General features: G+C 41.8%; 1 protein-coding gene across 3 annotated transcripts in view; it reads left to right on the top strand.

Moving 5' to 3' along the window:
- SNX31 (sorting nexin 31) overlaps positions 1 to 11,440 on the top strand; it is a 75,371-nt gene extending 63,931 nt beyond the window's left edge. The window contains exons 8-14 of one of the 3 annotated variants that reach the window (XM_048841366.2): positions 2,728 to 2,797; positions 3,936 to 4,028; positions 4,777 to 4,980; positions 5,376 to 5,483; positions 7,281 to 7,358; positions 9,343 to 9,399; positions 11,016 to 11,440. In XM_048841366.2, the coding sequence (XP_048697323.2) occupies positions 2,728 to 2,797; positions 3,936 to 4,028; positions 4,777 to 4,980; positions 5,376 to 5,483; positions 7,281 to 7,358; positions 9,343 to 9,399; positions 11,016 to 11,111 (706 nt within the window). In that variant the 3' untranslated portion in view covers positions 11,112 to 11,440. The remainder of the gene's footprint in view (positions 1 to 2,727; positions 2,798 to 3,935; positions 4,029 to 4,776; positions 4,981 to 5,375; positions 5,484 to 7,280; positions 7,359 to 9,342; positions 9,400 to 11,015) is intronic. The other 2 variants (XM_048841367.2, XM_048841368.2) reach the window with 2 other exon arrangements.
- The last annotated feature ends 4,608 nt before the right edge of the window (positions 11,441 to 16,048 follow it).

Raw genomic sequence — 16,048 nt, forward strand, 5'->3', positions numbered from 1 at the left:
TGATCACTTTCCTCTCATGTAAGTGCTTCAGGATTGATTCTTTGAGGACCTGCTCCATGATTTTTCCAGGGACTGAGGTGAGGCTGACTGGCCTGTAGTTCCCAGGATCCTCCTTCTTCCCTTTTTTAAAGATGGGCACTACATTAGCCTTTTTCCAGTCATCCGGGACTTCCCCCGTTCGCCACGAGTTTTCAAAGATAATGGCCAATGGCTCTGCAATCACAGCTGCCAATTCCTTCAGCACTCTCGGATGCAACTCATCCGGCCCCATGGACTTGTGCACGTCCAACTTTTCTAAATAGTTCCTCACCACCTCAATCTCCACAGAGGGCTGGCCATCTCTTCCCCATTTTGTGATGCCCAGCGCAGCAGTCTGGGAGCTGACCTTGTTAGTGAAGACAGAGGCAAAAAAAGCATTGAGTACATTAGCTTTTTCCACATCCTCTGTCACTAGGTTGCCTCCCTCATTCAGTAAGGGGCCCACACTTTCCTTGGCTTTCTTCTTGTTGCCAACATACCTGAAGAAACCCTTCTTGTTACTCTTGACATCTCTTGCTAGCTGCAGCTCCAGGTGCGATTTGGCCCTCCTGATATCATTCCTACATGCCCGAGCAATATTTTTATAATCTTCCCTGGTCATATGTCCAACCTTCCACATCTTGTAAACTTCTTTTTTATGTTTAAGATCCGCTAGGATTTCACCATTAAGCCAAGCTGGTCGCCTGCCATATTTACTATTCTTTCGACTCATCGGGATGGTTTGTCCCTGTAACCTCAACAGGGATTCCTTGAAATACAGCCAGCTCTCCTGGACTCCTTTCCCCTTCAAGTTAGTCCCCCAGGGGATCCTGGCCATCCGTTCCCTGAGGGAGTCGAAGTCTGCTTTCCTGAAGTCCAGGGTCCGTATCCTGCTGCTTACCTTTCTTCCCTGCGTCAGGATCCTGAACTCAACCAACTCATGGTCACTGCCTCCCAGATTCCCATCCACTTTTGCTTCCCCCAATTCTACCCGGTTTGTGAGCAGCAGGTCAAGAAAAGCGCCCCCCCTAGTTGGCTCCTCTAGCACTTGCGCCAGGAAATTGTCCCCTACGCTTTCCAAAAACTTCCTGGATTGTCTATGCACTGCTGTATTGCTCTCCCAGCAGATATCAGGAAAATTAAAGTCACCCATGAGACTTTAACAGTTGTTGATGGAATGTTCACTACTGCGATCAGCCAATTACTCTTGAACACTTTCAAAATCTATAGATTCAGGTGTGTTCTGTGGTTTGTTGGTTGGTTGTTTGTTTTTTTGCCAAAGCCACCAATAAAGGAAACCTTTTATACTTATTTTCTTTGCTTTAGTTAATGTTTGTTTTTGTTTTGTTTTGTTTTTATATGAGGCATTGTATCTTCTAAAAGAAAAATGGAAGGGGCGGGGGTTCTGAGCTGCAAGTTGCAGTGTGTGCAGGAGATAGAGGGGTTGTTTTTGGAGATTTTCTTTAAAGATCTCATTGATAAATATTAGATCACAAAAGACCTGAATTATAGCAGTGCCATTATGCTTAAGTGTCTGTCACTAAGCTATATAAAAATACTTTCAGACACTTGTAACTTGTCAATTTTAAATTTAACTGGACTGAAGCTTGGCATACCTAAGCCCTTCTGTTAAATTCTCCAGTTTATAAGGGCTTACCTACGTGAGGAAATTTAGTAGCAGAACTATACCAGCAGGGCCGTCCTTACCCATATGCAAACTATGCAGCTGCGTAGGGCACCAGGATATTTGGGCCACCAAATTTTCTGGTGCCTTGTGCAGCTGTGTGCCGCTCCAGCCCCTGTTCTACCTCTTCCCATCCCGCCCCAGCCCCGCCTCTTTCCACCCATGCTCTGCCTCAGCCCCACCCCCACTCCCTTGAGGAATGCAGCAGGGCTGGGCCTGCACTCACCGGCGGCAGGAAGTGCAGCGACCTGGCTCCAGCCGCACCGGCAGCGAGTGCTGGGGGGTGGTTTCCCCCCAAGCCAGCCCTGCCCCCCCCCGTGGAGGCCTGGAACCCCCCCCCCCCCCCGCAGAGCCCAGGGGCCAGCCCCCCCTGCTCCCCTCCCCTCCCCCGCAGAGGCTGCCTCCCCGCCACGTGGGGGGGGAGGCTGCGTAGGGCCCCAGAATTGCTAGGGACGGCCCTGTATACCAGTACAGTTATACTGCTATAACTTCCTGTGTGGACACTTTTATTCCAGTCTGAGTACCTTTTTGTGGTTTAGCGTATGTGTATTTGGAAGTAGCGTAAACTAAATCACAAAAAGGCACTCAGACTGGAATAAGTGTGTCCACACAGGAAGTTATAGCAGTATAACTGTACTGGTATAGTTCTGCCACTAAACTTCCCCATGTAGGTAAGCCCTAGGTTTTAGACACATGCAAGAGAAATATTTAATGGAGTTTTTTAACACTTGGATTCTAAATCATTGTTTTCCATATTACTGTGATAATAGCAGATGAGCAATTTAATTTATTTCATACCGCAGTCTATTTGCTACAATGCTGTAAAGAGTAATTTTTTTACATACTTGACAGATGTGTAATTTCAAAGGTGTGACGTATTGCTGTCTTTTATTACTTCATGAGTAATGGGATCTTTCTGTGTCTATTACTGTTCGGTTGTACTCCCAAGTGCATATTTATTGCTGAATGGAAATGCTAATTGTTGTGCTTAGAAATGTAACTTTTAATATTTTTGCATTTGTCAGGTATATGGATCCCTCTCTTGATAACATGTTAATGGACTGTAGAGCTTCAGTGAACTTACTCTATATGCAGGTAACAAAAGAAGAAAACTCCTGATACTTCTAAAAGCTAATTGCCAAAATGTGTCTCCCATTCTAATAATGTACGCACTATGTTTTTAAATAGTGCAAGTTATCTGAATATTAAGTATGGACAGGTACTTCTATCTTGTATTTTTCTTTTTTTTATGATTTAAAAACAAAAGAAATAACTATGGATGAACTTGTTCTATGAGAATTTTTCATGTACAAATAACACTGTCTAGTTTGCAAATTCTGTTTAGTGTAAGTAATTATTCCATGCATAAAGGGGATGTATTTAGATCCTGGTCCGTTTGCTTCTCATGACAATATACGTCAGTGCTATTGTGTGCTAGTGGTTTAAGGCTGAGATTACACTTCCATACTGAATACTACCTCTACGTACCGTTTTCTCCAAAAAATATTATCGGTTAAGGATTAAAATGTCTCCTAGTAGTTATTTTGGAAGATTTCATAAAACTCCACTAGGCTTCTTCTGTTTTATCTGAAGGTAGAAAAAAATAAATATCCATAATAACTTTTACACTCCTCCTTTCTCTATTGAGAACTCAACTCAAAAGGCTTCAAACCTGGCACGTGCATAGTCTTAATCGATCTCTGTTAGCAAATTTCATGGTTGTAATTCACCCTCTGTGCAGCTTCACCTGTGATAGTATTGGTGGAGACTGTAGTGTAGACAGGGCTCCAGTGTCCTTACCACTATATTGTGCTGGGAGGTCCTTCAGTGTCATGATTAATTACCATTTTTGCTTGCTCATTTTATTTTTAAAATTGGTAGTTGTGACCTATCAATGAATGAGTTGTTACATTTCCTCTGTGTACTGGAACCATATTCTGAACAAGTAAACCAGCAGGTTGACAGAGTAACAATAGATACCGCTTTTCATAGCCAGAGGTCAGGGGCTTGCAGGTATGTTGGGCAACGCGGAATTGGAAACCATTTTGGTGCAGGGACTGAGGGTTGAATAAATTAAAAGTTGTGTGAAGCTGTCCAAAATTCTGAGCGCGTGTTTTAAAAGATGTTGGGATATCTTCCCCACACGCACAGTAAAGAGCAGATAGAAATACTCTCTCTCCCCCATCCCTTTTTTTTTTTTTTTAGTTAAAATTTACTAACTTTTCTAAATAAGGCACTACAGGAAATTGAGAAGAATTGGGTCAAACCCACAGATGGACAGTTGCAGAAACTGGAATTGCTACAAAAAGCAGCAAACAAAATGAAGGTAAAGTGCTCTTTTAAAATGATATAAATCTATTGAAAGAATATATTTCAGGATGAAGACCCTTGAGGCTGCAGCCCCCACATATATTTAATTTGGTTTTTCTCTAAAAAGTGACTCTGTAAAAATGGCATCATAATGTTCTGTATTTATCCCTTCTCTCTCTCTCCCTGTGTGACTTTCAGACCCATTTTACAGATAAACTGAGCCACAGAGACACCAGATGACTAGAGCTGGGTGAATAATGGATTTTTTTGGTTCACTGCAATTCCAAAAAATTGAAGAAAATTTTTTGGGTTAAACATTTAATTCACTCCAAAACAAAATGTTTCATTTATGAGCATTATTAAACACTATTAATGTTTAATAAAAGTGAAGGAAATTTCTAAACAAAGTTTTTCTGAAGCAAAAAAAATGAGTTTAATTTAAAAAATGTCAGAATAAAACATTTCCATTGTTTCAGATGGGGAGGGGGTTTGACTGAAACAATTTGGTGAATTTTACACCAATTCACAAGATGGCTTGATGTTGCCGAATCTGCATTTTTAGCGAAAAAAAAAAATTCAGTTGGAAAAACTTTTCTAGGTCTATAGGTGACTTAAAGGCCACAGTGACTTGGTAGAGCTGGGATTAGAAATCGGGTCTTGGTTCTTTGTGCCTTGCTTAGTTACTAGATCACAACTGCCTCTGTACAGAAGATCATGTAGAACACTATTTTTCATCACTTTCTGATTCTGTGTTTCTGGTGCAGTTTCTAGAGCTGGTTCAGGAAGTGCAGCACTATGGATACATACAGCTTGATCCCTGCACCTGTGACTATCCAGAAGTAGGCTGTTCTGCTGCTGTTCATGTAGGAAATAATGAGATCAGCTGCTGCATAAAGTTACCTAGTAACCAGACCAAAGAAGTCAGCTTCAAGATCAACAGGGTGAGGTGCTGGCAGGTCACTTTTCTAGTAAGTACCTTGTTGACATTGCACCTCTCCAAATATTTCAACACATTTAATTCAAAATGACTTTTTTCCTATGTGAGATTAAGGCTGTCAGGGAGCTGGTCAGAGCTCCCTCATTCTCAGATACCTTGCCCCGGCGTACGTACCTTCAGCTGTCTTCCTTTAAGCTAGAAGGTGGAGTGGAACAGCGGGACTGGCACGAGGTAGCAGAGCCACCTGAGTCAACTTTATGTTCCCGGAGATTTCACCCTTCGCAGGGGGACTCAGTACAGATCTCCATCTGCTTCAAATTCACTTTTGCCCTGTAAGCCACACAAACTGAACCTGGCTGACTGGAGAGTCCAGCCCTGATTCTGAGTTAATACCTCTCTGTGGTAGTTTCTTCTCTTCCTCTTCAGGGCGCTATTACACAGCCAAAAGACCAAGGACACAAGGAGACCCTAGAGCTCAGGTTTGAGTACAATGATTCGGGCTCATGGAGATGGATCGTCTTTTACACAAAACAGGTTAGCATCAGGGCAGTAAAGAAAAAGGCCTTTGGTGAGATGTAGGCTGCTAGCCAATGGAGCTGGAATTTACTCTTCAGTGCTTGTGTGGCTCCTATAACTGGACAACTGCTGTGTCTCTGCCCGTTCAGTCTAACGACAGACTTACATGGGAGCTCAAATACTTCTCCCCAGAGAGAGGGTTGAGGTTGGCAAGAGAAATTGCCCTGCACTGGGCTGCAAGCCTGGCATGGTGTGCAGAGGTGTTTCTCTTCTTTTTTTTATTTACTAGCCCAGTGGATAGTCACAAATGTTAATGTGGTGGAAACGCTTAATGACTAGACCCATCTTCCACGTGGTAGATGATGCACATGAATATTCCACTCAAGACTATGTTAAATACAAAATAGGTATATGGTAGATATAAATCTACACCAGCATATTGTAAATCATAACAATTTTTAAAAATCCCTTTTTCCACAGTATTTCAATAGTGTCCCACCCTACCCATCAGGTCTCTGGTTCAAAGAAAAAGGTGTTCAGAAAGAGAAGTAGCCAATATACAGTTATGCACTACAGCTGCAAAACTCAGAGCTGGATATGAAAGAATCCAGATTTTGCGGGGGGGTGTTGAATCTGGGGGTCTTGGTACAGCCCATCCCTAGTACTTGGCTTTTAAAAAAAAAAGGGGGGGGGGACAAAGGGAATGTGGTGTGTTCTTCTTTCTCCTCCTCTCTCCTCCCTTTCCTTCCCCCCCACCCCAAACCTGCCAAAATTAATAGCAGTTAAGAACTTACAAGTGAAATCAGAATGCTTAATTTTTCACGCATTATTTCTGCATTCCAATATGACTCTGTATTGTCCACCCACTTATGTAGCAGCTCATTATTTTGCTGCTACTCAGAGTTTTAAAAGAACATGAATCATCCCCATATTCACAAGCCAAGAGGCTTACCACTTTGGTCGCTGTTATGGGAAGAGAGCAGCCAAACTGAAATTCCCTCATTGTTAATTTTCCTCCTGAATTTGTTAACTAGAGCTGCCCCTAGGCTTCTGTAAGTAGGAAAACTGCTTCCCTTTCTTCAAAAGTGAGAAGAAGAAAATATAGCCTGAAAAGGTGCTGGGAGGACCCCAGGGCTTGATCTAAAGCCCACTGAAGTCAATGGAAAGACTCCCATAGACTTTGATGGGCTTAGCATCTGGCCCCAATAGAACTGGTGGTGCTGCCATGCCCACTGCTTTAAGTTCACACTACCACTGTAACCATGCAGTGCGCAATGGCGGTGAGACTGGCTTCACGCAATTGCAACACACTGTCAACATTTGCATTGTTGCAACAACTTTTGCATGTAGACACAAGGGAATCTGAAGGTGCTGAGCACTTGCCGCTCCCATTTATTTCTGTTGAAGTTTTGAGTTCTCAGCACTTCTGAAACTCGAGTCTAAGGTATATTAGAAGTATGGTCGATACTTAATTTGGTATTGTCATTACCAGTGCAATTTGCCTAAACCAGCCTTTAATGTAGTTCAGCTGCCTTAGCGGCACAAAATGGGAGTAATTATAAGAGAATAACTTGCGGTACAGAACCCACAATAAAGACACCGACCCTACATTTTCTAAGTGGTGGTGTCCGGGTTTAGTCACAGTGAGATTGGATTACAACTAATTCGATGATCATAAATGTTTTAAACACATGGTAAAATTAACCAGATTAGGTAAGAAATAGTTCAGTAGTTACCAGGAAAAGTGGAAGGGGAAATAAGGTTGAGTAAATCTTTAACAAAAGAAACTAGAATATATTCTGTTTATCTATGTAGGCATTTCTACTGAGTAGCTGCTTAAAAAAGATAATATCAGAACAGTTGATGAAGACAACCAAAGGAGACAAAGAAATGGTGAGCAAAGCTATCTATCTGCATCTCTTGGTGCCTAAATATATGGCAGCTGACCAGTGACTCTCATTTGTCTATGCTAGGGAATTTTTATGGGAATGAAATTCCCATTGCTGCTACCATCAATTCAGCTGCATCAGTGGCATCCACAGTGTAGAAAAGGCTCTTGCAGTTTCCAGTATTTTTACTGTAGATGGAATTGACAAGGTGGTGGAAATGTCACAAAAAATATTGTAAAAAGAAAAGGACTTGTGGCACCTTCATCCGATGAAGTGAGCTATAGCTCACGAAAGCTGATGCTCAAATAAATTGGTTAGTCTCTAAGGTGCCACAAGTACTCCTTTTCTTTTTGCGAATACAGACTAACACAGTTGCTACTCTGAAACCTGTCAAAACATATTGTGTGATCTGGATTTCAAAGATGACCTTTTATTGTAATGGTGTTTAATATTAGTCTTTCTCCATCCCCCTCTAGCTTTTAACTTTTATCACATATGACAAAGCACACTTATCTTTTAACTCTTGTATATCTCCCTTCACTTGCTGGATTCAGGTCCTGTCTGAATTTTTGTTTTCTGCTAAGACATTTTGTTCACCATGTTTGCAGTGATCAGTCTGAATTTTTGAAAAATTCACACTGAGACAGAGAGGGCCTTTTTTTAAAAAGAGAGAAATTTAGTAAACTTAAAAAGTGAAAAGACTACTAGTCAGTTCCCTGTTACCGTTGAATGTCTCTTTAAATTTAAAAAGGAACTTCTTTTATAGGTGTTAGATTTATTAATAATATTTGTAATTATTAATATGGGATAGCACCAAAAACCAAAGGCCAAACGGTAATTGATGCAGTTGCTATAAAGATGCCTAAAAGCCTAACTAATAAGCAATTTACTACATCCAAACAGTAACAAAACATTTATAAGCATATGATTAAGATATTTTCAAATGGGCTAAACCCAGGAGTGATTAGACCCATATTGGTTGGCTCCAATGTGGTCAGGCAGGTATTAGCAATGAATCCTTTAAGAGTTTACTGTTTATATCCTTTAACAAACAAGTGATGTCCTTGCCATTACTGACTTCTCCTAAAAACAAATTTGAGACACTTCACCCTTATTTCCAGTCTTAATCCAGATAAGAATTACAGCCTTCTTTCTTCCCAAGGCCTTTCCTTTCTTATCTTGTCTCCGCATTTCTTGCTTACCGGCAACGATGGGAAGGTTGGGGCTTATTTCTTTTAAGACAGTTTTTCTTTGTCTTGTTACTGGAGCTCTTTATTTTCTTAGTTACTTTTGGAACCATACATCCTTCCCACACTACAGCTAATACTACTTATTCTCATGGACTTCTTTTACTTGCTGATTCTGGCCTTCTTTACAGCACATATACATATCCTTGACCAAATTAATCTTTAATTTTATACTTATCCCACAAGACGTGTTTCTGTGGCGGTCTTAGCTATAGTGACTGAGTGATAAATGTCAATACCTTTGCTGACTTCCTGAAATTTAACGGTATTGTAGAACAGCTGTTATGTTCAATTCTTTTTCTTTAAGAAGTGACAGGAAGAGAATGCATGTGTGCTGCTGGGTTAGTACTTGGATTATGATATCACCATCCTCATTAAAATGGACAGGAAGGCAACAAATGACTTCTATGTTCCGTTTTAAGCAATTAATAATTAAACATTGGGTAATTGGAGATGGAGACCAATTTTGAAACTGATTTAATCTTTAAGCCCTAAATTATTTGTAGTAGAGATATGCTAACATTTTAAATGTTGCAGTGATGGCTAATTTTCAGCTGCTGCTGGTACTACTATTTAGAAGCTATGGTGACTTTGAACCAGATTAAGAAAGTGTCAATAAATGAACTAATGCCTGCTCCTGCTCCCATTGGATTCAATGGAAACTGGGCCAGGCCCAATGTGGTGTCTGTATACTTGCTTTCTTTGAGTTTACTGTGTTTTAAATTTAATTACTCTGTGTAGCAGATTGAGATGCCTGAGTCCCTGAAGAGTAAAAAATCCAGCGTCCAACAAAGTCAGGTCAGTGACTGAGTGACATACCGGAGTAGAATCCAGACTGAGGCCAGGTCTACACTACAGACTTATATCAGTATAACTACGTTGCTCAGGGGTGTGAAAAATCCACCCTTCTCCTGTTGACATAGCTCCCGCCTCTCGGAGAGGTGGATTAACTACGCCAACAGGAGAAGTTCTCGCTTTGGCATAGGAGCATCTTCACTAAAGTGCTACAGCAGCACAGCACAGAGAAGACAAGCCCTGAGTAGTTGTCATCTCTGCCTTGGGGTGCCCGTTGTTGTGCTTTGCTGCTGTAGCCTCCAACCTGGACTGCTCACAAATAGCCTCCAGCATGTAAGTCACTCCCAGCTCTGGCTGTGTGTTCTGCAGCCAGCCAGCCACACCTTGGCTCTTAGTAGCTATAGTTATGCTGCAGGGTGACCCGAACAATTCCCCAGTGCAAGATCTTCCCTCCAAAACGTAGGTCTTGTACTGCCCAGCCCCCTCCTGGATAGCACAAATATATTAAGTGTCTCATTCCTTTAAGGAAATAATATGCCAGTTTATCATTTTAAATAATTATCCAAACACTTCAACTTAAACAACTGTATTAGATAAAATAAAACAAGCTTATTCACTACAAAGAGATTTTAAGTGAGTATAAGTAATAAGGTATAAAAGTCAGAAATGGTTACAAGAAAAATAATGAGAAACTGCTTACTGGTGCCTAACTTAACAAACTATATTAGATTCAAGCAAAGTTTGTCACCATATGCTCCAGCAGATTACTGGCCAAACTCTCAGGTCAGGCCTCTCCCTTCCCACCCTAGTCCAATGGCTGTTTTCCTTTGTCGTCTGACGTGCAACCAGAGATACACCGGGAGAGAGAGAAGGGGTGTCTGCCACTTCTTTTTATAGTCCTGTCCCCCACTTTAAGTGTTTACAGCTGGGAGCAAGGTGACAGGCAGTCTGCACGGAAGGAAACTCCATGCTGTTCTTTGCTAAGATGTAGACTGGTTGTGGGTGTCTCCAACTTCATAACATATTTCAGTAACATACATATAGCAAAACTTCATAATTCCACATACAATGACTGCACATACAGTTTAAGACTTTTTAAAAGATACCTCACAAGACATACTTTGTACAAAACATATCATTATATCACCATGGTAAATATGAGGGTTTCAGGGTATTGCTTTCGGGTACAGAGTGTCACACCCACATGTCTAACTTTAAGCATGTGACTATTCCCACTAACTTCAATAAAATTGCTCACATACTAAAGTTAAGCACAGACTTGTAAGTATTTGCTGGATTGGGACATTATTATTCAGGCATAACACCAATAAAAAGCAGCCCCAAATGTCCCAATTTGTCCCATCTTTAGAGCATTGAAACAAACATTGCTCCAATGATTAAAACTCATTTACAGTAGTTTCCTGCTCCAATGAGCAATTGTCTCCTAAATGCCGACCTAGAAGTGCCATACACTGCATCAGTAAAATAGGATAATGTCTGATAAACTTTTTTTTAGTTGCATTAATGTTCATACTTATCTCTGAATGTCTGTTGGTTTTTGTGGTTACTGTAATTTGTGTGCTCTTACTGTATTTAACTGTGTATTTGTTTCTCTGCAGATAGCTCACTCTGGTTTTATACCAAGAAAAAGGATTTTGGTTAGACCAAATAAAGAGGACGGTGTTTTTGAGAAGATAAGAGAGGAAGATCTGTGATAGATTCTTTAGAACTGCCTATAAAAATATGTTGCAAAGTATCAATTATATTAAAATAGTCTTCAATTTAACAATATCTTACACATTTTTCTAATTCCTTGACAATTATAACATTCTTGATCTTGTAGTTTTAAAGATCCAGTTAACTGCTCCCTCAAGTTAGAACTTGCTACAAATTTGAAGAAAAAGTGAAGACAGGGCAACATAAAAACATCTTACATTTCTTGTGTATTTTTATAACTGAAATTAGAAATTTTTAAAATAGAAAAGTCTACTGAAATGTTAGAGCTGGAGGATTTTATTTTGCATTAAAATACAAGGTTTTATTAGTTAAGAGTTTTGGTTTAAATATTGTGACTGTGGTTGAGTGCAGCTCAGTGTTGCCATCTCTGGATTTATCTGGGAGGGCCACCCATTTCCCTTGGACCACATACCTTGCCATGATCGTTTATGCTCTTCCTTATCAAGGGCAGCAAGCCTACTACAATGCCTCCATGCTCCTAACTGAGCTTCCCTTGATGCTGATCTGGAGACTGCAGTAGTTGCTGAATGCAGCTGTTAATGTACTTCCTGGCATAAGAGCAAGGGAATCAGTTATGCCTATTAACGCACACTGTGGAATCTACATTGGCTGCTGATATGCCTAAGAACATATTTAAAGGTCTTAGGACTTGTCTACACAGGGAATTCATGGGGAAGTTAGTGCAAAATAGTTAGGGTGTGAATTTAAAGCACAATAACTATTTTTCACTTGCTATTCCGGGTTTCTTTCCCTGTGTAGACAAGTCCTTTCGTGTTCATATATATAGTCCTTCAAAATGTAACCTCTAAAATGATGAGTCCATGCCCAGCGATTATGCTAAGGCTGTTCTTGGCCCCTAATTTCAGGCAGGACCAAGCTACAGGTAGAACTTTCTCAGTCGAGGCACCCTGGGTTGTAAGAACTACTGAGAGGGAGGTTCCTTGGCTGCATCTAGGGCACACTGCAGACTCTGCGAATTTCACCTGGCCAATCCTTGACCAGTTTTTGATCCCAATATTTTGCACAAGCTGGTGGGGTGGATACTATGAGGACTGTCAGGAATCCTTCTGTGCCAGCTTGCAGGAGTCTGATTGAATGCAAAATTGGGCTGGATGATTCTTCTGACCGTGCGTTTGTGTTTGTCCGTGCTTTGTAGTATGGTGTGCAGATCCTTATGATCGAACTGTTTGGTAACTCCAGTTGAAGTAATAAACTGTTGAATATTGGGCAACAGACCTCTATCTGACCTATCCAGAAAAGGGCTGGACAGTGCAGAAAAAACATTTTGGGGGAAATCACTGTGTTGGGGTGATCCTGGAAGTAGTAACCAAGGCTGGTGGAAGCCAGAGTGCGACTGGAGTGTTGCTGTCAGGCTGCTGGGATCGGAACTGCTGGACAAGTGCTGCATCTATACACAGACACTTAGGGTGTGACCTGCATGCTGTTTGTGAGCGACCCAGGTTGGGAGCTACAACAGCAAAGCATTGTGAGGCATCCAAGGTTGCAGGGCTGGCAGTGACACAACCCTTCATTGATCTGGATTATAGCCCAAAGCTTCACACTTTCACACAACAATGGGGGTGGGTGGGAAAGGCTGTTTAAACTAGGAAAATGTCTCTGTAAAAATCACAAAATTTGATAGTGGGATTTATGAACAGGACAGTACTTCACAAATGAAGTGGATGTTGATCTAGTCAGTTTTTAAAAAGGGTTAACAGTTTGAAGTGCTTTACAACACTTTCATGTTCTCAACTTTGAACTCTGCTCTGTTTCAATTTTCTGCAACTTGTGCTTTTTTTAGAAATAAACATCACTGTTTTTAGTAAATTCACATAGCTCAACACTTAACTGGACAGTTGAAAATTACAGTACATATGATACAAATTGGCTGAAAAACTTCAATAGGGAAAGATTTGTCAGGGATATAAATGATGAGTAGCAATTACTAAACATCTATTAACTGCTTGAAATGTTCTTTTAAAGATTTAAAGTTTTCAGCTGGATCTCATACTAAACTTAAAGGTACAGGCCTACAATGAACAGTAGAACAATGCTAATAACTAAAATAGCCACCTTTTGCTTAAGCTGTGGATGGTAGCAATAATCATACCCATTATACTGTCATTCTGAAGAATGAAATCATTGCTGCTTTAAAATAATTTAAATTACCTGTAGTCCATTATTGTCTTAATAGTAACAGCTGCTACTTTTAAAAATGTACAAACATTTTTAGCAGCATGTGATGGGAAATCATTTGAATGCCAAAAAATGTTAACAATGAATAAGAAATATTGTTGGTCTTAGGCTTTAACAAACATCAAGAATCAGATCAGAACCTTTGCTGTTGTTTGGTAAAAATCTCTATTATTTTCATACCTCAGGTTCCTTCTGGGGCAAGATTAGGTTCCAAGCAGTGGCTTGTATTTAACAGTTAACTAGGATAAAAGAGTCTTTATTGCCCCAGCAAACCCAAACTTTCATCTGCCCCTCAGCAATGGGAACCAGCAGGAAGGACCATTCATAGACCGAGCACTGCTTTCCACTTGTATCAACCCTCCACTATGAACAAATATACACACTTTAGTGGAGTGCCAGGCGGGCGGTGTGGCCAGAGCACCCCTACCGCCGGAGTGCCCCTAGCCCCAGCGCTGGGTGGGTGGCACATGGCTGGAGCGCCCCCAGCCCCAGAGCGCCATGTAGACAGCGCGGACGGAGCGCCCCCAGCCCCAGAGCGCCATGTAGACAGCGCGGATGGAGCGCCCCCAGCCTCAGAGCACTGGGCGGGCAGCCCAGTCCCAGCACCCCCATGGACAGGTAGCACAGCATGGTCTCAGACCCAGCCTTGTGTGCAATTGCCCCAGCCTGCATGCCTGCCCCAGCCTCTTGGCCACAGAAGAGCGGGAAGGGAACTGAAGCAGGCAAGAGAGTGTCTGGGGGCAGAGTGTGGGCGGGGCCACAACAGGCTGTTTGGGGAGGCACAGCCTTCCCCTGCCTATGCTACCTGCTGCCCATTCTCAAAATGGTCCAAGTGTTTCACTTATATCTGATGCATATATTCCCTTGATTCCTGTCAAAGTGCAAGACCAGCCATGGTAGACTGACAGTAAACATTTAGAAATGTGTTACTTTTATCATGGGGGCCTATAATAAATTCCAAACAGGGCAGAATACACTTTAACCACCACATGATGTAAAGGAAAGAATTTCAAAAGTGTCACAACTTGCTCTTATGCCCCAGCCACAGCATTTATAGACCAGCCTAACCTGTAGGTGCACACTTTTATCATGGGAATTCTGACTAAGAGGAAAGCCAAAGACTCCAGTAGATCTGTGACCGTAAGGGGAATTGCGTAACAGGTCCCTGTGAAATGGTCTGAACAAATTGTTACTCCATTGTAAGGAATCTGGACAGAAAGTTTTGTGAATAGAATAAAAGAAAACGCACTGTGAAAGAAATAATTCAAAACAAAATGAAGATCAGACTAAGTATATGTAAGATGATATAACCAGTTCTCTGTGAGGGAAAAGAATCTGTGACTGTGCAAAGAGAAACGGTAACATCACTAGCAATTAATCTTATGCACGAAACTTAGCTGGGATAGACTTTGTGTTCCTCAGGGTGCGGGAAGCTTGCGTAGCCTCTGTCCGTGCTGTACCTGTTCCGTACATAGTGAAGACTTACAGCTCCAGGGCTGTCTGTGTGGCACCATCACCAGCACTGTTTCTTTTTTCAAGTGGCCTGAGATGAACTTCTCTTTAAATGACTGAAAATTACATTCTTAAGATCATTGTTTTCAAAATAAAAATGTGCACAGCCTTATTAAGAAATGTCAGTGGAAAGTGAGAATTACCAAAAGGAGAAGCACAAAAAAAAAAGATTTCTCACTATTTTATGCTAAATTAAGGCCAAAAAATGTTGAATTATAAGTAAGGCTACGATTTTGTCATGGAGGTTTTAGAAGTCATGGAATCCATGACTTCCAAAGACCTCTGTGATTTCAGCCTCTGTGGAAGGGAGCTGTGACATATTGCCTGAGGCAGCGGGCCCCCAAGCACCCAGCTGCCGCAGGCAGGGCGGATACCATGCAGCTCCCAGCCACTACAGGGGACAGAGGGACACCCGCAGCTCCCAGCCATTGTAGCATGGCAGGGGCACCCCCACAGCCCTTGGCCACCATGGGGGAAAGGGGTGTGACGTTCCCCTGGTGTTATCGGGACTGGTGATCTGCTAGGTCACTCCAATCCTCAACTCTGGGAGCCAGCCTTATCCTGCTCTGCTGTGAGAACCCCCACTCCTGGGCTGTTCACACACAGCCTCTTACATGTAAGCTGCTCCTTGGATTGTGCAACCGAATGACATTAGCCAATATTTCCGGTCCCAAACACAACCCTCAGAACCTCCATCTTGCAATGCTCAATTATGCCCGCTGGATGCTGCAAGCTTATATGAGTTCATCAGTTGAACAAAGAAATTGATGTGCACCAGGTTTGTTATCCCAAGGGGAGTCTCTGACACACTTCAAACCAAACACACTGCTTCAGATAGAATAAACAAACACATTTATTAACTACAAAAGACAGATTTTAAGTGATTATAAGTCAAAGCATAAGAAGTCGGATTTAGTCAAATGAAACAAAAGCAAAACACATTCTAAGCTGATCTTAACACTTTCAGTGCCCTTCCAAACTTAGACTCTTCTCACTACAGGCTGGCTGGTTGCCCTTCAGCCAGGCTCTCCCCTTTGGTCAGCACTTCACTCGCTTGGTGGTGGTGTCTGTAGAGGTGGAAGAGAGAGAGTGCATGGCAAATGTCTCTCCCTTTTATCATGTTCTTTCTTCCTTCTTGGCTTTGCCCCGCCCCACCCCTTCAGGGTCAGGTGAGCATTACTTCATCGTAATCACAAACTGACCAAGG

Source organism: Caretta caretta, chromosome 2, assembly GCF_965140235.1.
Source record: "Caretta caretta isolate rCarCar2 chromosome 2, rCarCar1.hap1, whole genome shotgun sequence".
NCBI lineage: Eukaryota > Metazoa > Chordata > Testudines > Cheloniidae > Caretta > Caretta caretta.